Raw genomic sequence first — 27,865 nt, 5'->3', positions numbered from 1 at the left:
ACCACGCATGGACTGAAGGTGCATTAGGAAATTTATAATAAAAAGATGTCTTATTCACATATGGCTGCCTGAAAGCAAATTTGCAAAAATAACACATGGGGCGTGCACACTTTAGAATCCTTACAGAAACAATTCTGTCATCCATTGGAACACATGGTGCAAATGCCCTCCACTTAAATATCGTGTGCTATGTTTTCTTAGTTATATCACCAGTTTTTTGACAGTCAAAAACAGCGCAAACAGTCAAACTCACTTGCTCATTCTGCTATATATGAGTGTTGTTGTACATCTGTAGCAGGTTAGTAAAAAGAACACACAAAGAAATGACACAAAATTTTGGTATCCAGGAATGTCAAAGAGGTGCAGCCCATATGGGCCTATCGTAAATGCCCATTTATACAAATTTTGACAGGATCCCATCTTGTTTGCCAGTAGTCACAGCTATTGGTCGATCATATGAAACTTAAAAGTTTGGACAAAACATGCTAGCTGGTGCCTCCTTTTAAGACACAGACTATTGTCTTCACGTAAAAGTCTCTTGATTCTTTTCTTGTTTTAAGATTTATTTCAGTATAAATATCTTAATGTAACCGTTAAAAAAATTTCTGATGGCTATGGCAGTAAAAATCACAGGATAATGTCATGTAAAAAGGTAAATTTGTATGTACTTTTTGTGAATATGTCCTTCCTGGTTTTCATCCTGTCACCTGGAGAGTTATGGAGTTGCCAGAGCCTTTGGAAGAGCTGGATAGAAGCCAGAACGATTCTTTTCCACACTGAATGTTGGAAATTTGTGATCCAGTGGTAGATCTGTGAAAGAAAAGGAAAATTCCTGTCCTTTAAAATACTTGTGAGAAGCTGTTGAACAATTTAGAAAACTACCGGTAGGGTTTTTTTTTTGACAATTCCTTGCGGTCAGCATGTAGCGTTAACCCTTTCTTTGCCAGGCCTGTCCCTTATCCATCTACAAAGTCAGTGAAAAGCTGCATTGAGCAAAATCCACTTACTTGGCATGTGTGTGTTAGAGGGTCAGGTCAGTAAAAATAATGTTTACAGTATCTGCTTTTTTAAGTCCATCAAATGTTCTAGCCTTTGTTTAAATAAAACATTTGGGACAAGTTATTTCTCACTGGTTTTAACAAACTTTATCTGATAATGACAGATGAACTTGGCAAGATATGGGTTGATAGTGACTAGTGGATGTGAACAATTTATGCAAAAGGATTTTTCTTGGAATTTCAAAGTTGCAAAACTTTGTTAATCCAAGGTCTAAAAATAATTTTGCTGCATAAGATGTGTGTGATGCTGTCGATTTTGATCCAGCTTCCATTAGAACTCCCCATAAGCTTGTGTTATACCTTTATAATATTACATTTATCAACTTCATATCAAGTCAAGTAAACATAGGGCCAAAGTCCCTGAAGCTACTATACAAATTAAGTATTTCCTGACTGTATGAAATTATCTCACTAAGGCAGGGTTTTACATCACTTTTTACTTTTGAGAGTCCCTGGGACCCCTGGTGTTAGAAAATGGGAGTCCTACATCAAAATATGGGGGTCCCAATTTATTTCAAAAGAATATTTTATTGTTTATCCATGCCATGGTCTTCACTGTGTTCAATTAGTGTTATAACACACGGCAAATGGTTGCGCATTTCTTAAAATTATTCTTACATGAAAATTCTAGTTCATACTGAGTTCCCTCATTGATCAATTCAAAGAACACTATTCATAATTGAAATGATCACATAACTTTAATGACAAGTTCACAAAGTTGTGAAATTTGAACAAGTATTCAAATTTGTCAAATTGACAACAAGGTAATTTCATACTCTGAAATGGCATTCACCTAGCAAGTCCAGTAGGTTGAGTTCACACTCTGCCAGCAGCTCCTTCAGCAAATAACCTAGCATTGTTTATGAAGTCAAAATCATCTGTGATGGGGCCAACCAGGTTGATGAACATTAGTCTATTAAGCCTTTGAGGATTGAGTCTATTTCGTGCCCACTGTTTGATGGCATTTTGTACTGAAAAGCCCCTTTCACATGGGGCAGAGGACACTGGTATGACAAGAGCAATTTTAGCAAGAATGGCAAGATCAGGATACTCCTCTGTAAAATCAGTTAGCAACAGCTTGATATACATATCAAAATTCAGTGCGTCCGTGTGATGATCTTGTGAAGTGTTTGTAAACAAGAAAGTGTGCCCTAGCTCTATCAGCATCAATACCTGGTGTATTGTTATGATGATTCAACAGTTGATCAAGCTGGTTGACCCCATAGTCAGGTAGGTTGGCCAAATTTTCAGGATATCTGTGTGGGTTTAGAATTACATCAAAACATTCCAGAATATTCATCTCATCATCTGGAAATCTGCAATCTAAATTCTGCAGTAGTTTGTTGATATAATTTTCTCGTACACTACAGAAGCTCTGTCTGAGTGGCTGATTGTAAGTGATTTGAATGTTTTTGTATGTGTTTTTCTGACCATTGCCAGGAACATCACCCAAAGCATTAAAGACTTCTCTGACAGTGTGTGAATCATTAGTCATTGTATTCAATGTGTCCCTAGTAGACTGAACACTTTTTTTGATATGGGATAGGTTGACAGAATCTTTCTGAAATGTAAGGCTCAAAATTCAATCACAGTAAGGACATCAATCAATAAGGCAGTGAATAGCAGAAACAATGAATTGGAGACAAATTTCAACAGCCCATCAGCCTTTCCCCCTTTTTTGTCACTTGCAAGTGCCAAGGCAATTGGCTCAAAACTGATGAAAATCATCTTGACAGCTGATTCAACCGACAACCAGCGAACAGATGTAGGCTCAGTTATTTGTTTTGCCTTCCCATTCAACAGAGTTTGAATTTTTCTAAGTTTGTCATATCTCACACTAGAGTCATTAAAGTATTTATACAATGAATGGATTATATTATGATATTCTTTGCAATATTCAATATCTCATTCTCTGCCTGCTTGAGAAGCAGCAAGATTCAATCGATGTGCAACACAATGCACTTGAACAAGGTTGGGATTTCTGGCTTTTAATTTTGCACCCAACCCGTTCAAACGACCGGTCATTACGGCCGCCCCGTCTGTTCCCAGTCCATATATTTTGTCTACGGCCGCGTCACAGATTTCTTTCCTAGTCAAAAATTCAATCAAGGCGTTTTCGATCCCTGCAGCACTGGCAATTTGCTGGTTACCGAGGAAAGAAACATTCGCCTCGCCATTCTGAATATATCGAACATATATGGCAAGTTTCTTATGAACGGTTATGACGGTTATGTCACAAGTCTCATCCAACATTATACCGATGAAATCACTTGCAAGTTGCATGTATGCTATCAATCAGGGACTTCTCGATCACACGTTGAATACACTCTTCAAACTCCATAACTATCTGAGGACGTTTGTAATATTCAATGTCTAAGCCGTTCAGATTCTGTAGATGCATGATGTCAGTGAATACATCGCACGGAAGGTCACGTTTAGCAATCAGGTAAACAGTACGTAATTGTGCAGCGTACGCCTCGAGTTCGTTACTCATACCCTGCACCTAGGTACCTGCCGGTCCTCTGCAGATTTGCGAGCAGTAGTAAATTGTGACCTCAAGCTTAGGATTTTAGCACTTGTGAGATGACTTTTCGAGTCCTGATGACGAGTGAGAGTTGAATGTTGAAAATTAGAACAACCTTCCGTGAACGGGCATGTAACATTCGATTTCAAACATACATCGCATTCCATGACGTTTCGCTCTTCAGAATATCGAAGCCATTTAAATCTATCGAGCCAACTTCTGTTGAATGTTCGTAATTTTGCTGACTTGGCCGGGGGATCTGATGTATCAGTATCGCATGGCGTAGCTGCTGTTTCGGCCTCGACCGAACCTACATCGTGCTGGTTGCTGCGGCCGTCGAAAAACTTTCGCAGATCGGCTTGTTTTGGGTATTTGACACAACCCGCCATAATGCATAAATATGTATTGATCGCCGCAAACAAGAAATCGACCAATTAAGAATCAGTTTACATTTTGAAAGTCACTTTTTACGGTAGTAAAATTTGTTTCCGCGGGTACCATTGGTCATCAAACAGTGGAGGCCAATGTACTACGGAGCATTCTATTAAAGTATGGGGTCGGTAAGGTTTACTGGGATGTGTTTCACGTGTTCAGCAGCTTCGCGAGATATACACCAGCAACAGATATTTGTGCGTCCGAAGGGACGCGTAGTTTAGTTTTTGAGGGGTCCTGGGTCCGGTTTTATGCGTAAAGGACGCAGAAATGCGCGTCATGTAAAACCCTGCTAAGGTCATATTTGGGACATGTAAACCAAATACTAAAGCTGTCTGACCAGCGGTTTTGAAAAAACAAGCGACTCAACAGTTGACAGAGCTCTGCTGTGTTATGTAGAGAATAACCTTTTGTGACACATGTATTGATGAAGAAGGTGGATATCTTTGATAGCTCATTTCAGGATGGCCTGACCAAAAATGGAAAAAAATTCCGTAAAAATACAGATTTGCATATTTCATCAGACTATATTAGTCTATAATAGCAAATAAACAAGAGTTAATTACATTCTAATTAAAGTAAACAAGATTTGCTTAAATCAAGATTTACGTCATAATAAAACAGCATATCTGTCAGGTTATAAAGAATCTTCAGCTGGTTATCTATATCTGTATTTTCATCCTATTAACCAAGCACATTTTAACTTTCAAATTAACATTGAAAGTAAGTTCTGTTGAATAAGTTGAGACTGTACATACTCAGAGAAAGCTCACTGAAGAGACAAATGTTTGTAACTTAAGAAGTTCAAGGTCATCAAAAGCATTATAAGAAATCATGTTACACTTTCATTGCACTGTTTACACAGATTGCATAATTGCTATAAATAGCACATGAGGAATCTTACAGCCCAGCTTTACCATAAAAACCCTATCACTTTGACCACTCTTTTAATTATTAAGACCACTTTATTTTTTTTCCTCAAAAAGTAATCTTATTTTATCCTTACCAAGTCAACCATAAATGGAAATTAGAACTTTCTCTATCTCTATTTATTTGACCACCCTATCATGACAAACTATTATGAGCAATTTCTTTTAGATAACATAAATGGTGGTTCAGAATGTATCAAAGTTGAGATTCAGGAAAGTTGCCTTTACATGTTTTAATCCTCCAAGATGGTAAGCATTTCACTATGAACTGTCAAAAAAAGTTGAACGTTCTGATAATTCCACACTAAAATTATTTTGGCTTTGATGATTTCCTAATTAATTCAATTATTTAAAATCATATTAATTATTTTTTTCTGGGTGAATTGATAGGGTTTATACAGTACAAGAATTACATACAATGTAAATCAAATTTTGACCAAAAATGACAAAAAAATTCCTTAAAAATAGACATTTGCATATTTCATCACAATTTGAACAAATCTAAGTTGGGTTATCCCTAGGGACCTGTATACCAAATAACAAAGCTGTCTGACCAGCGGCTATGAAGAAGAAGATTTTTTACCAAAAACACCTTTTTTGGCATTAATTTGCCTATTTTCAACAATATCAAAAAATTAAAAAAAATGTTTCTCAAAATCATATTTTTCATCTACACAACAAATATCAAATCAGTAAGTACTGCGGTTCTCAAGATATTTGAGTGGACGGACGCCTCACAAACGGACATACATACATACATACATACATACAGACTGACGACGGACGCCGGACGGATACCCATCCCAATAGCTTCTATAGACTATAGTCTATAGTAGCTAAAAACAATCACATACATGTATGTGATATACAGAGTAGAAATTGCAGTTTTGGTCTGTTTGTTCAAAATTTATGCAAACCCTTGCTTAACCCTTTGCACCCTGATCCCCTGGTACTCTATGACGTCATGGACAATTATGTCCAAGCCGGGTTCAAAGGGTTAAGATTTACCATGTCAAAGGGAGAAAGACATCAGACTGGAAGTAACAGATTGGATTATTACAATGCAAGTCAGTATGCAATAGAAATGCTATATATTACCTATTATGTATTCCAATCCAGGCACAGCTATATCACTGTATGTCTTGATAAAGTATCCCCAAAGAGTATTCATGGCTGCAATCCCTGTCTGATTCTCATTTTTGCCATCACCTGATATGTTGTTATTGGTTGTGAAGAAAGACCCCCACTTACTGGAGAGCAAGTACTCAATTTCCAATGCATCTGGAAGCTGTAACAGGGAGAGCCTATATTCATTATCTTTCTGGGTGGATAACACATTATTTTGACCCTTCAACCTAATGTCTCTGTATACACAATTTTACCATAAGTTCTGTAATAAACAATGAGTTAGGAATGATAGCAAAGACGGCAGCAAAGGTTATTTTCACTGTAAGTCTTTTGCAGAGGCTCTGTACAGGTCAAAATATTTTTTCCATTCACAAATATAACCAAATAAAATGTACGAATGTGTGCGTGCATTTCATACCAACATGATATCATACTGGTGATGTTTACATAAAAGGCAGCAGCCTTTATGTGATCAGTTTGTTTGGACAAAAAGGACTCCACACAGTATTCTAACATCATTCACCGTGCCGACATTGCATCTACTTTCATGAATCTGTCTTGTACAAAGTCTGTAGATACACTACATGCAAAAGACACATCTATTCAACATTTAAAATGTTAATGAAAGACAAAAGACATAATCAATGTCAAAATATTTCAGTCTTCTCCACTCACGCTATATTTCTTTCTCTTGGGTGGAGGATTATTTGTGTCTCCGTCTGATCCATCATTTTCTTTGTCACCGTTTGTGATTAAGCCCTCTGCTTGCATTTCTTCCAAGATGAGTAATGATGACCAGTTTAGGGAAGCCATCGGGAACACATCAGATCTCAGGCTGTCTCCGACATAAACTACCTGGTTGAGATATTGTTATCAAATAATAAAATGATACATGTGTATCTGTTGCAGTCAGTCAAATCCGGGAGTTTGGAGGATTTACCTGATAAGTTTATCTTGAAATACAGGTTTTAAAAAATATCAATATTACACAAAAGTCTGGAATTCATGCCAAGTCATCTATGACATGTCATGTATAATTCAAAGTACATGTTTATTCCTTTGCTATTGACAATCTGTTTTTTCTCCTCTTCATGCACTGGTTTTGATGTTTTAGCTCTAGCAAAATAACAATTTGGACATTAAGGTAGTATGCGCCTCGAAAGTAAAAGACTTCAATCTTTGCTCAAACTTTCCTTCATGAAACTTTCAACCATTCTCTTACCAAATCAACATAAAAGCAGGTGTCACCATGCAAAGTTTGGAACTAGAGAAATAAACTAACCAACATTTTGCAATATTTGAAATTCATTTAAAATGGCCACCATTCCTGTGTTAACTCTACGGGGGAAAACTAAATTTGGATTTTCGAAAAACTAAGCCAGTGAAAGTTTTTCTTTCTCCAAGAGCTTTTAAATGAGCCCAAATAAGAAACTGAGAAAAGAAAGAAAAAGAGAAAGAAAAAAAACTAGAAATTTATGAGTCAGACTATCTGTCCCCGAGGCACGTTCTACATTAATATAAAGAGATGAGAACTAATTAAATCAAATGAATCCAAATATAGTGTGGATCAATATCCTTCAATCTCATTAAAGAATTCATGAAATTGATGAACAGTAATGATTGTCGTACACTACAGGGAATGCTTAAAGTTGTGTTAAACGCTGCTACAGTTATTGCATGTTATGAACCTCCTATGACAAAATGGTCGCAATATATGGGCTAGATGCACGTCTACACACACTAATACACGCACACTCACAGAGTAAAGTTCTTCAAATGTCAGGCAGATTGACTATCAAAATAAGGATAACTAGCTTTGCATATACTTTACCTTTGGATCATCTTTACCCGTCAACTTTTTCAACAACTCCAGAAGTGCCAATGCGTTTCCTTGGGAGTATATATTGTCAGGTTCTAAAGTTGTAACAATGCTTTCAGCTTGTTCCACATCATCAACTGTATAAGAATGCAGAATTCACATCAATAAGGTTACCATTCAAAAAGATACTACATTACTTTCAAAATGAGAATCTTCCCTTTTACTGATACCAGGGGTAGTTACAGGTAACACTATTTATAATCAGTTTTATTCATCACATTTACGGTGAGACACAATAAATTCAATGTTTTCATGACCAAAGTGAATGATAAGTACCTTGAAGAATTGAGTTGACAATTATTGAGTTAAATACTTTGCTGCTAAATTATGTTGTTCTGTATATGAGTCACTATCTATGGATCTACGTTCTGTACATGATTTACTATTTATTGACCTACATAAAGATTCCAATTGAAACCATATCAGAGAAATCCACAAGGAATCAAGTATTTTGAACTTTGCTTTCTGATATCCAGATCACTGATATATTGCCATTTCCATGTATTTCTGTCTTTGCATTTGAGTGTTAATCTGAACAATTTTTAAGAACTTGAACATCTTGTTCTGGTAAGTAGGAATTCAGTATATTTGTTCAGTCATGAAACTGATCCACTCATTCTCCATACTCAAAACTCACATCCAAAAATGTGGCAGGAAAAATGTGTGTATAATTATAAATAGGGTGAATACAGAAACTGATCATTACACAGTGTTTTTGCTAAGGGCGGTAAACAGGTAAATGTTACCGGGGTTCCCCAGTCATTTTACCAGGGTTCCCCTTGGTATATCAATGCAATCAGATTAGGGGACAGCAGCAATGTTACGGGGTTCCAAAATCATTTACCAATATTCCCAAACCTTAGCAAAAACACTGTTACATACAGAATAATGAGCACAGACAAAAACTTACCCAGTTCATAAAAGGGCCTTGTTTCAGGAGTACCAGTGAAAAACCCTGGTTTCCTTGCATATGTACAACAGACATCAAAATAGGATTGCCAGTCTGGCCTGAAAATTTACAAATAAACATGAATCATCTTTGCATCTCGTAGAAATATTATTGTATCATTGGGCAACAACAAGAGAAGAAAGCTCTTCCTGTGGTTCTGAAGTATTTTCTGAATAAAGATGCTGTCAGGTCAGAGGTCACATGTTATGTATGAGACAAACATGTGATAATTATCTTTCAACTGATTGGCTAAATTGACAGTCGGCAAACTATCAACAATTGTGATATTGATGAGTGAGCAATAACCACCTCACTGAGAATGAATCCGTATAATGGCTCCCCCAAAAAAGTAAACTTAAATGCAAAAGTTTTTTGGGCAATGAGTATTGCAATAATGCTGTATAAAACAACAGATTTGTCAAGATATTCAGTATCTGTTGTACAGTGTCCATACACTCACAGTTACCATCAAATTCAAGGCACTTTTCTATGGGACTTTTTCAGCAATTTAAGGCAAAAAAACTATTTTCAGATATCATTAATATACCATTTTAGCTTTCATTTTATTATAATATTGTCAGTTTTGAAAATTTGTGGTCGGATTATCAATTTTCCATGGCTTTCCAGGACTCAGTTTTCATTTTCCAAGCTTTTCAAAGAGCTTTGAAATTCAAGACTTTCAAGGAACGTACTGACCCTTACTACAACCAACCCAAGCTCTAGTACCTGACACTAACAGTAACACTGTTACATGTAGTAAGCTAGCAAATTTCACATGTGTTTTCAAACACAGCTCTAGCAAACATGTGAAGTGACAATGGGAATGTTGTTGTAATCTCTTTGCAAGTAAACTGAACTGTAATATTTTATCAACACAGACTGCCTACCCAATGATGTATTGCAGTAAATGTCTTGCATAATCCACATGTGAAGTTGTGCACAAAAAGACAACTTTTCCCGCTGCTTTCAAGCTTTTCAACCAATCCTTCATTTCTTTACTGCACTGCTGAAAATACTTCTCTGGATTTTCTTTTATTGGCGGGAAGAAAAGCCCTTTGTTAGCTACAAAATAAGAATTCAATAATAATAATTTATTAGTATTTTGAGTAGTTGATCAAATGTAATTACAGATGATATAATACTGCAATTATGTAAGCAATACAAGCAAATGTTAACCTTGGTGCACTGGTATTACTAATCTGTGGTTTGGTTGTTGGCAATGATAATGCCCTTTGAGTTAAAGGTATACTGTCACCTGTTCCAATTTTGCCACAGTTACCATGGAAAGAGAAAATCTAGCCAATCACAGATTTTAAGCAGGTGGCCGTTTTTAAAAACAGCGCCCTCACATGGGCATTTTGAATACCAAGGAATGCCTATTTGACCATATATGGGCATATTTAGATTACAGGTGACTGTATACCTTTAAAGTCCATACGCAGAGTATATCCAGACAGAAACTTGTTTTGTATTGAAGTGCATCAAGACATATAAAAGAACACTTGCATTTCCTTGTTTGGTGAGCGGAGATAAAAACATGATAATGGCGACTGAAAAACGCACACTTCCAGTGACATCCCCCTCCTCAGTTATTTGCTACAGTAAAGCAATAAACCACACTCAATGACAGAATATCATGAGATTTTAACCAGTTCATGACATATATACAATAGCGAGTGCACAAATGAAGTGAACTGGTTAAAACTGAGTGTTATACCCATTGCTGGGGTGGTTTATTGCTATTATATCATTACAGTATATTGAAATTCTGGCGTGAAATGTCCTTAACAAAGTCATGATACTGGAATATAATTTCTGACAAGTCACAGCAGTTCTTGATGATATTAAATCTTTGTGATATCCAAAAAAAGTTCTGACAAAGTCATCTTGGTATTACCTGCAAAATTTTCTCTGTTGTAACTGTAACCATAGCACTGCCACATATCAGAAAGGAAGCTATAATACGTCTTTGGTCTTTTACCATCTGCCTGCTTGACAAATGAAAAAGAAATGATTCTGAAAACCCTTTCAGGGTAAATATGTAGAATGAACATTGATTTGTCTAAACCTGATAAAAATTGGAAAAGATTTTCTCTCATAAAAGGCAACAAAAATTGTTTTTGAACCCATTTCTTCAAGATGGTATTTTTTCACACACATGGCTTCTGGTATATATGAATATGAGATTTTAATTTATGAATGTTAGCTCTCAATGAAATTTATTGTGAAAGATGTCATTATCAAGTCACCAAAAGTACAAATACTGAAAGGATTGCAATGAGGTGGGATGATCACCTACCTTCTTATCAATGATATCAACCATTCTGGCACAGAGAACAGCACCTGTCATGTCAAAATAGTTCTCAAAATACCTCATGTCATCTGGTTGAAAAAAGATAAAGGAAAGTTTGTAAGATTGCACCTAACTGATAGATATTTGTGGATTTTCAACAATCTATGCTGTTCTGCTGCTTGTGTGTGAACTCATGTTGAACTTGAAGCCTGCGGAGTGCATAGGTTTTCACTGTCCTGTTTTCGCAAAGACAAAAATTTAATTCTCAATTCTGCACCAAAGATTGAACACGGTGAATAGGAGCCATTTTGAAAATTAAATGTAGCTTACTTTTACATAATTTGTATTTGCTTCATTAACAGCAAAACTTGTTTTATCTGAAAATGCACAAAAACTTAAAGGCATGGCTTAAAATGATATCCTACCGTAGGATTGAAATAAATTGAATCTGAGTCTCCAAATTAACTGTACAAACTTGTACAAATTTTTTGCATGCTTTTTTTCCTGTTATAATGCAGCTGCACTTATAATGACTCATGGCTTGCTTGGTAAAATTAAAATTTTGTGACAATCTTTATTGATATATTTTTAACAACTCAATGTACACAATCTACATGAACCCCCTTTTTTTAAAGACCTGTGTCAGGCGTCAGATTGTCTTGTCAGGAAATGTGCTTACTACATTACAATTTCAATGGAAAACAATAGGACACCAATTATAATCCTCTTACAGACTGGAACAAACTTGACGGCAGATCCTGGGGATGAAGTCCCCGGCCTGAAGCACAAGATGGCATCAGCTGAGCAAACTTTGCAAATTTGCAATGTTAGATATTTCGCTAACAGGATACAATATAGCCTGGAATAATATGTTACATACCTGTCTGTTTCAACGTTTCTTTCAATTGTTGAAATTTATCTGGTGACCATAGTCTGCCTTTTCCATAATCTGTCTGTATTTCTTCATCACTGAGGATTCTAGTGCCATGGCTAGCTTTGAGAATGTGACCGTCCCCTGACAGCTTTAACAGATCTCCTGTGATCACATCAAACACCAATCCTTTGGTCCTGGAATGGACAATTTGCTAAGTGAGGCTGGCATTTATGAAACACTAGTACAGAATCGGTGTACATTGAAGGCATACATGTACAGTGGTTGGAACTGCGCTCAAACGTCGCACGGGACCCATACGACCCATACGACCAACATAAACACTGTATCCAAGGTACCATGGTGACTAATGAAGTTAAAACATGTCTGTTATAATCTACATCGTATAATTTAAATGTTGCAGCTATGATGATGAGGTGCATGATAGATATCATGCATGAAATGCATTGCTTTGAACCACACTGATAAGAAACTGGTGGTTGTGGTTAATTAACACCAACACATGACAACAAAATTAACTGCACCAATCATCATTCAGATGTTGTTGTTCAAAGACATGTCAGCATTTTACACTTCCAACAACCCAGTCCATATTTAATGAGCAATTTATCATACTTTGAAATTCAAATTATACATGTAATTTTGTGGTTGGATTTTCACACTTCTAAACTTTGTCACTTAGCTCAAAATTAATTGGTATACACCAGAGAAGTCTGTCATCATTTTATGATCAGCAAGTACTCAGGAAAGCCCGCTCAATTGTTTTACCTAGTAAGCATACTTTATCGACAGAATTTGACACACTTCCCTCTGGTTGGCGTTTTAGCTGCCGCGCTTGCAGGTCAAACCAGTGCAAGTAAGTTGACATCATTCCCACTGCTGTGTGGGGCTGACAAGGCTGGTATATTCCGATGTTAAAGGGCAGTTGTTATGTAGGTCATTTCCCCCACACTCATCATGACCTGAGTTCAATTAGTCTAGAACATTCTCAAGGTCACTGCCCTTAATGACCTCACAACCTTGAATTCAATTAGTCATGTTTGGAATGTTCTGGAAAGTTGATTAGTTGTGTAAGAGAGATAATTTTAGAACAGTAATTAGCATGTCAATAAAGTTCTAGATTGTTCTTATATGCCTTTATAAAAGGGACGTGCACTGCTTCCAGTCAGACTTTTGGGATCGTGTCTCTTGTGTGTTACTAAACTCCAGCAGTAGTCATTCTCAAGACTTTTCAAGACCTTCACTGCCAACGCTGGATTTATACTGTGGACTTTGTGCAACTTCAAGCCTGCAAGCCAAAGGACTGTTCATTCATCCGACTGACTGTTACAACTCTTAGACTGGAGCTTTGCCATCCCAGCCGAGATAAGTAGTCTGTACACTTTTAATGCTTGTATTCTATCCCTGACTTAGCAATTAGTTTTATTTTTGTTATGATTTTTTTAAACGGAAACTGCTGAGTTCACCCTTTTGTTCGTTTTAAAATTGGGGGCTCGTCCGGCCGGGAAACAAATATTTTGACAACATTTTGCAAGCCTTTTCAAAACTACTGTATATTGTGAACTCAGCGAAATTCAATCATGGCAGAATTCAAGCCAGACGAATTTATGGATGACCTTGATCAGGACACATTTGATTCCCTCAAAAAAGACAACCTCATTGCACTGGCAGATTTCCTTAGAGTAGATGTCAAAAGATCTATGCGCAAGCAAGAAATTCAGTTCAAGATTGCAAAACATTTAGTTAAATCTGGCCATTTTGAAGAGTCTGCCTTAAAAGATTATGAGCCTGAGTCTTCCTTCGAACTCAAAAAATTAGAATTAGAAATACAGGCAGATTTGGAGCTTAAGAAATTGGAATTAGAAAAGGAAAAATTGCAAATGGAAGAAAGGGAAAGGCAGGAAAAATTACAAATGAAAGACAAAGAATTACAAATGGAAGAAAGACAGAGAGAAAAGGAGAGAGAATTGGAAGAACATCGACTACAGTTAGAAATGAGACGTTTAGAGCTTGGACAGTCAGGAAAATTCTTCCCTTCAGACAAGTTTGACATCACTAAGCATTTCAGGTTAGTTCCCCCTTTCCAAGAAAAGGATGTTGATAAATATTTCCTTCATTTTGAGAAAATTGCTCAGAGTCTGAATTGGCCTAAGGAGTCCTGGTCTATGCTTTTGCAGAGTGCTTTGGTGGGTAAAGCCAGAGAAATTTACATTCAGTTGTCAGTAGAGCAGGCTTCAAATTATGATTCTGTGAAGGAATTAATTCTCAAGGGCTATGAGTTGGTGCCTGAAGCTTACCGTCAGAAATTTAGGGATTGCGAGAAGGTGAAGGATCAAACTTATGTGAATTGCTCGGACAAAAGACAACTGTTTGACGTTGGTGTTCTTCTGAAAAGGTCAGTCAGAATTATGACAAATTACGACAGCTTGTTTTGATTGAGGAATTCAAAGGTGCATTCGGAGTGACATCAAGACGTTTATCAATGAACAAAAGGCAGATACATTGGAGGTTGCTGCACGTTTGGCCGATGATTATTCATTGACCCACAAATCTTCTTTCTCAGCAAACCATCCCAGTCCTTTTCATACAGAAACAATGCAGGTAAATTTAACTCCTCCTTTTCATCCAAGAATTTCTCAAAGGACAGTAGAAAATCAAATGACAACAGTTCACAAAATTCAAGTAACACTCCCACATCATCAGATCCCAAGTCTCAATCTCCTTCTGACAAACAGTTCGGTACACTTTCTTGTAATTATTGTAAGAAAGACGGCCATTTAATGTCAGAGTGTTTCAATTGAAAAGAAAACGTGAAGGTCAAAGTGGTCAAGTGGATCTAAGCCCACCGGCTTTATTTCTTCATCAACTCAATTAGAGTCTAATAATGTGTGCAACACATTTTCTGAGGTTAAACCCCTCTTATCCCCAATTAATGAGGTCAAGGTCAATTCTTCTCAAGATAGCATTATGGGTATTTTCGAACCATTTATTCAGATGGTTTTATATCACTTTCTAGTGATTTTCTCTTCCGCTACCCCTGTCAAAATTTTAAGAGATACCGGGGCTTCCCAGTCTCTTTTGTTGGCAGATACCCTGCCGTTTCTGAAAAGTCATTTTCAGGTTCTAAAGTTCTTATTAAGGGGGTAGATTGCAATGACTACATTCCTGTTCCTCTCCATAATGTCTATTTGTCTTCGGACTTTGTTTCTGGACCTGTGACTTTAGGTATTAGGCCTTTTTTGCCTTTCGAAGGGATTCACCTTCTTCTTGGAAACGACCTTGCTGGGGACAAGGTCATCACTAATCCACTTGTGACTGATAATCCTAGTTTAGATCAGGATCCAGAGCCAATTGAACAAGAGATACCCGATTTATTTCCTTCATGTGCTATTACTCGAGCCATGTCAAAGAAAACTTCCGAGAATCAAAATACTCTCAAAATAATGTCACAGATGTTGACTTAAATGACACCTTTCTCAGTCAGGTGTTTGACACGGATCATTCCGTTATCCCTCGTGGATTTGAAACTTCCAGTAAAACTTCTGCTGACCAAAGTCAGACATTTTCTAGATCAAATCTCATTGCAGAACAACACAAAGACCCAGATATTTTGTCTTTGTTTGACAGGGTAGATGATGAAGGTAAAACTTCAGATAGCTCTGTTTCCTATTATACAAAATCTGGTATTCTCATGCGTAAATGGAGACCTCCAGATGTCTTGGTTGATGACGATTGGGCTATAAAACATCAAATTGTGGTTCCAAAGCCCTATCGTGCTGAAATATTGCGCCTGGCCCATGAAACGCCCTGGGCTGGTCACTTAGGAGTCAGGAAAACTTATCATAAAATTCTCAGTCACTTTTATTGGCCTAATCTCAGGCAGGATGTAGCACATTTCTGTAAAACTTGTCACACATGTCAAATGGTAGGAAAGCCAAATCAGACCATTCCAAAGGCCCCTTTACAGCCAATTCCTGCATTTCAAGAACCATTTAGTAGGATACTAATAGACTGTGTTGGGCCCCTACCAAAAACAAGATCAGGAAATGAGTACATGTTGACAATTATGTGTACATCAACTCGGTTCCCAGAAGCCATACCACTGAGAAACATAAAGACAAAGACTATAGTGAGAGCTTTAGTCAAATTTTTCACTTTATTTGGCCTCCCTAAATGTGTCCAGTCCGATCAAGGCTCCAACTTTATGTCTGGAATTTTTCAACAAGTAATGGATCAGCTAGGCATTAAACAGTATAGGTCATCCGCCTATCATCCAGAAAGTCAGGGTGCTCTTGAGCGATTTCATCAAACTTTGAAAAACATGATTAGGACCTACTGTTTTGACACAGAGAAGCAGTGGGATGAAGGAATTCATTTTCTGCTCTTTGCTGTTAGAGAGTCAATTCAAGAGTCTCTTGGTTTTAGCCCATTTGAGCTTGTATTGGACATACAGTCCGTGGCCCACTTAAGCTCGTTAAAGAGAAATTCCTATCAGACGATGATAATTGTCTGAATATTTTGCAATATGTGTCAGATTTTCGTACAAAGCTCTCTAAAGCATGTGAATTAGCCAGAGAAAATCTTGAGTCATCTCAGCAGTCAATGAAAATCAAATATGATAAAAACACCTCAAAACGGAAGTTTGAACCAGGTCAAAAAGTTCTTGTTCTACTTCCAATTCCTGGCAAACCACTCCATGCTCGTTACTTTGGGCCATACCTAATTGATAAGAAATTGAGTGATTTAAATTACATCATAATAACACCTGACAGGCGAAAACAAAAACAGCTATGTCACATAAATATGCTTAAGCCATATTTGGATAGGGATAATCCTACTATAACTCAGCCTGTCAGTGCAGTCAGTTCAAGCCATTATGAAGATAGTGATACTGAAACTGACTTGAGTGAAATACTCTAAACTCAAAGCTGGGCTCGGTCAAGCTTCAGAACTCAGAAATCCTGGAGAAGCTGGAGTCTACAAAGTTGGCACACCTCCAGCCAGAACAACAACAACAGGTAAAAGAACTGCTTCACGAATATAAACACCTGTTCCAAGATATCCCAACGAGGACAAACGTCATCTATCACAACGAAGATGTCTGCGACAGTAATCCAGTGGAACAACATCCAGACGGACTGAATCCTGCGAAAGCGGAATATCTCCAGGAGGAAGCCAAGTATTTGCCGAACAATGACTTTATCGAACTCAATAAAAATAACTGGACTTTGCCATGCATACTTTATGCCAAATTCAGTGCCATTTCAAGTTTTCCAACAACAAATTGCAGGAAGATAGTCATGGGACATCCTGTTTGCTACTTTCACACAAATTTAACAAATCCCAGAGAAACTACTCTACAATTGAAAAAGAGTGTTTATCTTTGATATTAGCTTTACAGCATTTTGAAGTTTATGTTACTTCTTCAAATCAGCCAATAGTGGTTTATATTGATCACAACCCTCTTGTTTTTCTGCAGAAATTTAAAGGCAAAAATCAGAGATTGCTAAGATGGAGTTTAATGTTACAGGAGTTTAATCTTGATATTAGACATATCAAAGGCAGAGACAATTTAATTGCAGACTGTCTCTCTCGTATTTAGAGTTTATTGTTGTTCACTTTCAAGAAATTTTACTTTAGAGTAAAACAATTTTGAGTACTTAAATCTTTTTCAAGATTACATTTGTAAAAGAAAGATTTTTCTTTGAAAAATTTTCTTTTTTGAAGAGGGGGTGTGTTTGTAGGTCATTTCCCCCACACTCATCATGACCTGAGTTCAATTAGTCTAGAACATTCTCAAGGTCACTGCCCTTAATGACCTCACAACCTTGAATTCAATTAGTCATGTTTGGAATGTTCTGGAAAGTTGATTAGTTGTGTAAGGGAGATAATTTTAGAACAGTAATTAGCATGTCAATAAAAGTTCTAGATTGTTCTTATATGCCTTTATAAAAGGGACGTGCACAGCTTCCAGTCAGACTTTTGGGATCGTGTCTCTTGTGTGTTACTAAACTCCAGCAGTAGTCATTCTCAAGACTTTTCAAGACCTTCACTGTCAACGCTGGATTTATACTGTGGACTTTATGCAGCTTCAAGCCTGCAAGCCAAAGGACTGTTCATTCATCCGAACTGACTGTTACAACTCTGAGACTGGAGCTTTGCCGTCCCAGCTGAGATAAGTAATCTGTACACTTTTAAAGCTTGTACTCTATCCCTGACTTAGCAATTAGTTTTATTTTTGTAATAAATTTTGTTTAAACGTTAACTGCTGAGTTCACCCTTTTGTTCGTTTTCTCTGCACGTAACACAGTAAGGATTCCCGAGGCAGCAAGTAATATTAAACTATGATGCTACAGTACACTACCGGTAGGGGCGGAAGACTAGCTTGATCAATTTTCAGAAATGTTTGAAGGTAGTAAACACTGAGCTTTGATCCTTGGCGCCCTCTTGTTGACTTGTTGTCATCCTGGCTTAAAGGGTGAGTCCTGCCACATTTTGAGACTTTTTCGTTTGACTTGGGGCATATACTATAGTTCTGGTTGTCAATGAAATTGGTATTAATAAAACAAACATTTACACACAAACTGAAGCTTATTTGAGCGGTTTTAGACGGTTGTATTATGTTATTTCGACGAAAACACGGGAAAAGTTGCACTTTTCGATTTCCATCATGGCGACATTTTCCGGAAATTGCCGAGCTCGCCCCGTTTTGGCGTAAGTAGCTGTGACGTCACTAATAGAATTGGGTGATGGTGACTTCGTGCATTGACTATTGAGATAGTGATAATTTCATGAGTGAAAGCAGTGCAACTGAGAATATCATCGTCACAGAAGATATGACAAAGCTGTTCAGAATTTACAGGCCTGCAAATTTTAACAGTCGGAACCTTAACTTAAACGAGAACAAGAGCGGAACTCTTGCTGACCGTCGCGTCAGTGACAAGCCCACCGTGACCACAGTCAAACACACCAGTGCACTACCGTACACACAACCGCAAGCTAACAAAATATAAATATAAGTCTGGAGTTGCCATCCCACCTTATTATTACTTCTCAACACAAATTGCCTCGTTCAAAATCTGTATATAAAAATTTGAATTACACCATGACGCTTGTAGATAAATGTAGTAGAGATCAAGTTGAAAATTGTCCACCGTTCATAACACGCATCTTTCCTATCATTCAACAGCTGGAAGTGGAACAGGCTGAGGGTCATGTTAGCATAAACACCAAAGGTAGTATTCTCGCCGCAAAATCTTCAGTTTGGCGTTATAAAACCTCACATGAACATTGGCACTTTTAAAAATATGTGACCGTAAAGACATGTCTAGCCAAATTCTCGGGAAGAGATACATTAAAATTGACATGATGTAAATATCGGGCACACTGGTACCCGAGGCCGGGCGGCTCAGCCGGCCATTTCTGTGACGGAGCATCCGTTTTTAGGGTCTATGGACGGAGTGATCAGCTACGCTTCCGCAGTTTTTTTTCTTGATTAAGTGTCAGCGATATAAAGCACAGTGTTCATTGTTTCATGACTGCGAAATTCTCAAAGTAGCTAAAATATTTTAGGGGAGACTTAGTCGAGCAGAAGGGAACAGATGACGACAACGCGACTGCTTCGTCAACAGTATAAACTTCTTTGCTACACGTTGTGTCACTGTTACTGGCAGCGCCGTGCTGTATTATACACAACCTATCGTTCAGTCTCGCAAAGAGTCAGTCAATCACTACGTAAACTTTTTAGGAATATAAAATTAGATATCTCCTAACGTTACTATTATAGAGTCACACATGCATGGGATCTAGTACTTGTATTCATTTATTTATTTCCAGTCACTTTCGTAAAGCATCTGAATCGGCGATCAGTCTTGGGGATGTAAACACGGCCATACTTCTCCGCGGCCCCCGCATCCTTGACATGTTTTGGGCAACCTGTCGCAGTCTTGCTGCTGTTCTCGCACTTGTCCACAGTTGATGATGATACACGCGAAGCTTTCTGGTGACAATGGTCGTACTGGTACGGCATTGCGATTACATAATCGATGTAGTAACTCCAGGAACAAGTCATCGTTGATGACACAGTCCCCACTTGTTAATGGGTACTTTGATTACATGTCCTCAGAGAGGATAGAGTCCTCTTCATTAATTAGGTCTGTGATAAAATACTTTGATACAGATAGCACTCAATGGCCAAGAATGACCTACATACAAGAAGACCTACATATGTATGACATAGGTTAATGTCCTTGTACCAACTTTGAATAAATTCGCTTGATACATGTCTGAGTATTATGGCTCTGTACATGAAAACATCGTAATAAAATGGCTGCCTAGCGGCCATATTGGATCGTATCACAAAACAAATAGACGTACATATGTATGACATAGGTCAATGTCCTTGTACCAACTTGGAATGAAATCGGTTGAGATATGCCTGAGTTTTGGCTCTATACATGAAAAAATTGAAATAAAATGGCCGCCTGGCGGCCATATTGGATCGTATCACAAAAAAATAGACGCCGACGTACATATGTATGACATAGGTCAATGTCCTTGTACCAACTTGGAATGAAATCGGTTGAGATATGCCTGAGTTTTGGCTCTATACATGAAAAAATTGTAATAAAATGGCCGCCTGGCGGCCATATTGGATCGTATCACAAAACAAATCGACGTGCATATCTATGACATTGGTCAATGTCCTTGTACCAACTTTGAATAAAATTGGTTGAAACATGTCTGAGTTATGGCTCTGTACATGAAAAATTGTAATAAAATGGCCGCACGGCAGCCATATTGGATCGTATCACATAACAAATTGACATGCATATGTATGACAGTAGTCAATCTCCTTGTACCAACTTTGAATAAATTCGCTTGATACATGTCTGAGTATTATGGCTCTGTACATGAAAACATCGTAATAAAATGGCTGCCTAGCGGCCATATTGGATCGTATCACAAAACAAATAGACGTACATATGTATGACATAGGTCAATGTCCTTGTACCAACTTGGAATGAAATCGGTTGAGATATGCCTGAGTTTTGGCTCTATACATGAAAAAATTGTAATAAATGGCCGCCTGGCGGCCATATTGGATCGTATCACAAAACAAATCGACATGCATATCTATGACATTGGTCAATGTCCTTGTACCAACTTTGAATAAAATTGGTTGAAACATGTCTGAGTTATGGCTCTGTACATGAAAATATCGTAATAAAATGGCCGCCTGGCGGCCATATTGGATCGTATCACAAAACAAATCGACGTGCATCTGTATGACATATGAAGTAATCCTTGTACCAAGTTTGAATGAAATCGCTCCTTGCATCTCTGAGATATCTGCGTGAACGGACGGACGCACGCACGCACGCACGGACGCACGCACGCACGCACGCACGCACGGACATGACCAAACCTATAAGTCCCCCCGGACGGTGTCCGTGGGGACTAATTAAAGTCTTATCTTACCGTACATCTGCTTCCGAACCGTGTTTATTTCTAAGTCAACGGCACTCGAAAATGTGCACGGCAAGAAAACGCTTGTCTGAATGCCTCTTTTCCGACCCTTTCTTGTAATTTTGTCAAATGCGGCTAATACATCATCCTAAAATGCAATAAACTGACAATGGCTGCAGTTACTTTAGCCACCAAAGGCGTAACTTCTCACCATGTTGAAGCCACAGCGGTAAGCATTCGCTATGGCCGAGGTGAACACACTCACTCGTACATTCTATTAGTTACGTCATTTCCGGTGGCAATGCCCGCGAATTCCGAAACGACCCGAATGGCAGCTAACTTCAAAGTCGCACAACATATTGCATTTTAATAATATTTAACCGCGTCGTTTCATCGGGGTGATGCATTTATTTGATAAAGTAGGGGTGGCAAAATCATATAGCATGGCTCATTTTAAGCAAATTAACTTTGAATTTATGCGGGACATACACTTTAACTAAAACATGCACATGGTGTACAGATACTTACATGAAGTCTTTGTCAAGTTCAAATGGCTCAAGTAGTGACTTGTCGTGGCCTTTCTTTTCAACCATGTTTTTGGCCAGGCTGTAGTAAATTAGCTTCAGGAAGGAAAGAAAAGAAATTCTTTGATCAATATGGAGTTCAAATACATTTTTGTATCACACTTTTATTGCCACAAATGTGATGTAAATCCTATATTTACAAGCAAGCAATAAAAATATTATTATTATTATTATTAATACATGTTTCCAATTGGGTGAACCTTGCCAATGATTGCCTTTGCTGGTTTGGCCTAGACTCGCCCACCTCATTTGGCTTTCCCCTGCAGTGCTTACTGGCTGACCTAGCAAGCCTGTGGGCCATAACGTTCACTTCACAATCTGTACAACAGCCTACCACTAACATACAGTCCAAGACTCTGAAGTTTATTCCTTGAAGTTATTCTGTTTGGGTATGTACCGGTACATCCCAACAGACTGTGAGAAAGTCTTCCTTTGTGGTATTATGATATGGAAGGATGAATATTTTGTTATCCACTTGAAAGTGACAGCAAAGAGGGTATCTGATGCCAATTGATTACAAAATGGTATGTCCTTCAAACTGTAAATAATACTCCAGCATTATTACATCATTTTTGCACTACCAGTAGCCTCCTCTCTCCTTAATGTTGTGTAAACATCATGGCCTCTCACTTTTACCATGTCTGACAAATTGAGTCAATTTTAGAAAAATGAAGTCTTTACCACCATTTTAGCCTTGAAGATGACCATTTATCATTAATTGCTATTACTATTGTACTACATTTCAAACTAGCTGTGATATCACAGCAGTGCTAGTGGCAGCTATCGAACACGCTCGGGTCAAGGGTCACTACACAGTACTGCTGTGAGCCAACCCACAGGCTTTTTTGGTAGTTTACTAGGACACCGATCGGTGTTGCTGAGTTAGCTCGCAAAATAATAAAATAGATTAATCTTTGAATAAATGAACCTGTACCTACTGTGTCACTGACTATCTGTACGACTCATCTCATATTCCTGCTAACTATCCAAACTGTGACAACATGTATTTTTGACCGTTTTTCAGCAAGCCGTTGATGGTTCCTGCTCAAATTTGAACTTTTGATCTCCAAGGTATTCAGTGCGTTGTACACACCAGCGTGTAAACATCACAGAAACCGTCAACAGCTCATGGGAAAATGGTTGAAAATATGTGTTCTTATCGTCAAGGTAGTTAGCAGGTGTAGAGAATGAGTCTTAGATTGTTAATGATAAAGATGATACAAGTTTATTTCTTCAAAGACAATATATTTCATTATTTTGCAAGGTAAATCAGCGACACCGAACTATGGGTTGGCTCTTAGCGGTACTGTGGCAGTGACCCCTGACCCGAGAGTGTTCGCTGCGATATCACAGCTAATTTCAAACACATGTGCACTTGCACATTGCACGGGGATTCACAATATAAAGTGATTACTACAGGTTAGTAGGTATGAGGGGGCCTCAGGAACTCTTGCCTAACTTACTGCAAATGCAATAAAGATCGGTACTAGCTCCAGGATTTTACCACGGGTTGTGGATTGGACGGCAGAACTTACCACAACCCATAACCTAGGCAAAACCTCGAGCTTCTGTACTGCAACAACAATTACACTAGAGACTATGAAACCTGCTTGGCAGAAGTCCGAGTGACTGTAGTGTGCTCAATGTTTTGCCGAGGCGGTATGGGTTGGACGGCAAAGCAAAACCATACAACACGCTAGGCAAAAACTCTCGAGAGTAACTGTACGCACAGCAAATGTACTTGCTGCAGGACACCTGGGGGCACTACAGTAGCTCAAGGTTTCCCCTGGGGTCGTGGGGTGGACGGCAAAAACCACAGGCGCTTGGCCCGTCGCTTCGCGAATCCTCTATGTAATGCAAAGAGAAAGATCACATAGGGGATTCGCGAAGCGACGGGCCAAGCGCCTGTGGCGCCTGGTACATAACGTCTTGCTACCTTGCCCTGCTACCACAGCATGTATAGTACATCATGGTTGTATGAAGAACCCGCAAGATAAAATCACAATAACTGATTTGACCAAAACCAAACATACTTACAGGAAAAACTTCGTTTAGTTTATATTTGCATATCGTATGATCCAAGTCGAAACCTATGACATCGAAGTCGGCCAGCGAAAAGGAGTCAGCAGCCATGTTTGAACGGGATGAAAGCGAGGCCAGGTGATTCCTCGATCGAGAGTATGTCACGCGACGTGTCCTGAAATGTCTTGTAATTGTTAAAGCGTATCCTTTAGAAATAGAAAGTCTGCAAGCTAGAAGTGACGGTACCATGAAAAAGTCGATAAAACTTTAGGTTTGAAATAATACGGGCATGTGATTGGGACAGACCCTTGTTCACAGTTTGGGCACGCGCAGTCTAGTCTTAGCTCCCGACGACCTCGCGATCAGTACATAACTTGGCAACTGCGTTGTTACACGGTATATTGTGTCACCGTATTTGCATGTTATATAACATATATTGTACCCGGGGTCAGAAGGCGATATTAGTCATAACAAAAGTGTAAAAAATTTACAAATTATGATTATAAAATTGTTGATAAAAAGTAATGTTTCTGTCACCATTGTAAGCTTATACTATTCAAAAAGTACCCAACTGCACTCGAATCCATTGGCCAATTGATACCAAACTCACAAAGTTCTGGAACAGACCCTGTTATTAATACTAAATTTATGATTGTAAATATTATTGATAAAAAGTCCTAATTCTGTCATTACCTACACGACAGTCTACTCAATGCAAGCAAATTTATGATTATAAATATTATTATTGATTGTAAATAGGGCCTATTATTGATAAAAGTCATAATTCTGTCATTACCCACAGGCATTCTAGGCCTACTCAATTCAAACAAACCGTCACTGATGCAACTTACTAGTTGCAACAGTAACGGTTTACTTAATTGAGTTGAATGTTTGTGGTCATCACTGTATCCTACTTGCAAAAGTACCCAACTGCTGAATAACGATCACCCAGTTGTGGTACAGACCCTCACAAACGAAATCCAGCTGTAGCATTGAATTGTAATGCACGGCCTCTCTTTACAATTTGTGTTTTGAAAGTGTAGGCTATTTATGATATGTAGGCTATATCTTGTTTTAAAAGCTGAGTCCGTGAGTCCGATGTAGTGCTTTGTATTAGTGGCTTTGTATACTACTGAGGGCGTGAGAATGGGCAATCTTCTTTTTTGCGGCAGTTACATACTATGTAGGCCTACTAATTAGGCTACTTGTTGGTTTGTTGTCGTTGTGTATAGGAGGTGGTTGTTATGGGCTCTGATGATACTGCCCATATTTCTTGTACAGCTGTAGCTGACTTTGACATTGTATTTATTGAAGATCTTGTGTGATGGAATGTAAAAGAAGATAGCCCATTATCCGAGAACTGTCTCACGCCCTTTTTTTTAGTATAAAGGAAAACATGGCAGTTTTTGAACAGAACTTTTCACAGCCATAAGCGAAACAAAACAATTTTTCAATAATGCTTTCCCTCAAGCTAGGTGAGCACAGGAGTTAAAGTGAGCAGAAAATCTCAAAGGTACATTACGAGGACAGTAGGCCTAAACGCCATAATCGAAAATCATAATTTCAAACACTGAAAGCCCTACTTACCTTCTCAATATACTGCTCTTTAGAAACACTTTGAGACTCATTAATTAACATTTTTGGAAGTACCAAATTTAAAGAATAACAACGTAACCAAACCAAGGAAGCGTAGTACATATGTACGACGAAACTATCGTTTCATCGAAAGGGAATGGTATACATATACTTACCTTGTTGGCAGTTTTAATACCGAAGGGGAAAGTGAGAATCGTTGTGCGATTAACTCTGACAGTGCCGAAAGTAACGATAAATCTACCTGGCTATACCATGTGAATAAATATATACTCGTTCAAAGTGTTACTCAGCTGATCATGTGTATCAAATCACTGAGACTGCTTTGCTCCGTTCAATAGCTTTAGACTCACGCGGTGATTTTATTTTCATAATGCTCGACCTGTCCGCAGTATTTGTAACTCTGGATCATCGCAGTTGACTACATAGCATCGGAAATAATTACACCCACACATTATACAAAATCTCGGTGTCACGTTTGACTTTGACGGTTTCAGGATGAGACATGTCAGTATATGTAAATCAGTGCATTTGTTCGACATAGAATATATAGGCACATGGAAAATTCTTAACCTGTCACTTGATACCGGGTGCATATCAACAATACCAGCCACAGAAGTTACAGTCCATGCATACAGAATGCTGCAGCACGACTAACAAGAAAGCTCCCTTGATGACTTATCGAGCAGAGAATTACATTGAATATCATCTTATTAAATATATTAAAAGGTTCAGTGTCTAGAATAACTCCGTTCACTGATATACACACGTGTTTCCCGTCAGACCTTCAGTTCATCGGACAAATTAGTATTACTATATGCGTGACACCATCACAACAAGCAAAATCTGGAATGAACTTCATTAAAGTGCCTACATCAATAAAATAGCTGACAACTATGATAGCTAGACAAGAATGGCTACAAGCGGCTACAAACGCCCTATACTTAAATGACTGAATAGCTATATGGAGTTCAGTACCATTGAAGAAATGCTTCCATCGCTGTAAAACAACCCCATTACGTTATTAATTCTTTTAATGAATAAAACACATGAATGCTGTATCTGAACAGCAACTAAATATCCTGATATATTTTGCTCATACATCAACTTTGAAGACCAGACGTCAGCATATACGTAAAAAGTTGTTAAGCAACTTTCAAGTCAAATCAACACTTCACTTTTGTATTCCTAATTTTCTGTGTCATAAATATGAATCATGTAGTAGTCAGAGGTAACTTTCAAAAGCAGAACAGAGCATCGATAACAGTCCCATTGTGTTTATCTCTGTTATAATGGGTGTAAGTGTCTTTGCGTCTTCTTCCCCATCCCCGATATTTTCTGACTATTTTTTTAAACAAAAACACTTCTTAAGGTTCCAAGACATTGACCTTTTTTAAGCTAACGATTCTCTAGTGGTTAATCAGCTCAGAACCCCCGTAAATTATAATTTTCGGAATGCATAGATATAGAGGAACATTTTTGTTACCATAGTGTCACCATTTTTACATAACTATCACGTGATAGGTAATTTGCATAGCCTTTCAAAAATCGGTTTTCTCTATGTTTTGTTTCAACGCTTTGAGATATGTGGCTGAAATTTGTGTGATGGAAGCTGTCCTAAGGATCTTCCAAAGAATGTCTCAGAATTTTTCTTAAACCTTCTTAACAATTTTTATGAAAAACTTCTAGAGCGATGAATTAATCCTACTTAATTTCTTTAAAATTGTGCTAAAAAAACTAAGCAAGATATAAAAAATCTGAGACACACTTAAAAAGAGCGTTGTGACAGCTTGCATTCCAGGAAGTTTGAGTTTGATATTTTCAAGTATTGAGACAAAACATAGGGAAAACGTTAACCGATTTTTGAAAAGTTATGCAAATTACCTGTCACGTGATGGTTATGTAACGAATGGTGACACTGTGGTTACCAAAATGTTCCCCTATATCTAGGCTTTTCAGAAATGTATAATTTACGGGGTTCTGATGTTATTAACCACCTGAGAAGTCTTTGATTTAAAAGGTCATTGTTCTTGTATTGTTTGTTTGGTTTCATAATGGTATAATATTTATTCCAGATTTTTAGTTATGTAAACCATACCCATTTGAAAGCAAGG

At 37.9% G+C, this 27,865-nt stretch overlaps 1 protein-coding gene across 2 annotated transcripts; it reads right to left on the bottom strand.

Annotated features, from left to right (window-relative positions):
* Positions 1–211: 211 nt before the first annotated feature.
* On the bottom strand, positions 212–24,332 carry LOC139142736 (5'-nucleotidase domain-containing protein 1-like). Of its 2 annotated transcripts, none has more exons than XM_070712846.1 (11): positions 24,174–24,332; positions 22,081–22,172; positions 12,073–12,260; positions 11,199–11,281; positions 10,797–10,890; positions 9,787–9,961; positions 8,861–8,958; positions 7,903–8,027; positions 6,747–6,926; positions 6,042–6,231; positions 212–810 (listed from the first exon to the last, which is right to left on the bottom strand). In XM_070712846.1, the coding sequence occupies exons 1-11, from the start codon at positions 24,267–24,269 to the stop codon at positions 716–718; spliced, it is 1,416 nt and encodes a 471-aa protein (XP_070568947.1). In that variant the 5' UTR covers positions 24,270–24,332; the 3' UTR covers positions 212–715. The 2 variants fall into 2 exon arrangements, with proteins under 2 accessions (XP_070568947.1, XP_070568948.1); XM_070712847.1 differs by having other exon boundaries at positions 10,797–10,887.
* Between the last annotated feature and the right edge of the window lie 3,533 nt (positions 24,333–27,865).

Source organism: Ptychodera flava, chromosome 10, assembly GCF_041260155.1.
Source record: "Ptychodera flava strain L36383 chromosome 10, AS_Pfla_20210202, whole genome shotgun sequence".
NCBI lineage: Eukaryota > Metazoa > Hemichordata > Enteropneusta > Ptychoderidae > Ptychodera > Ptychodera flava.
This window is presented reverse-complemented; position numbering and strand designations above follow the sequence as displayed.

Bases quoted from the DNA above. Each gene is read 5' to 3' on its own strand.
- LOC139142736 (XM_070712846.1), bottom strand. From the start codon at position 24,269: ATGGCTGCTGACTCCTTTTCGCTGGCCGACTTCGATGTCATAGGTTTC. The intron at 12,261-22,080 runs GTAAGTATCTGT...TGTCCATTCCAG, and splicing joins GAACTTGACAAAGACTTCAT to GACCAAAGGATTGGTGTTTG. The intron at 11,282-12,072 runs GTATGTAACATA...TTTTTCAACCAG, and splicing joins AGAAACGTTGAAACAGACAG to ATGACATGAGGTATTTTGAG.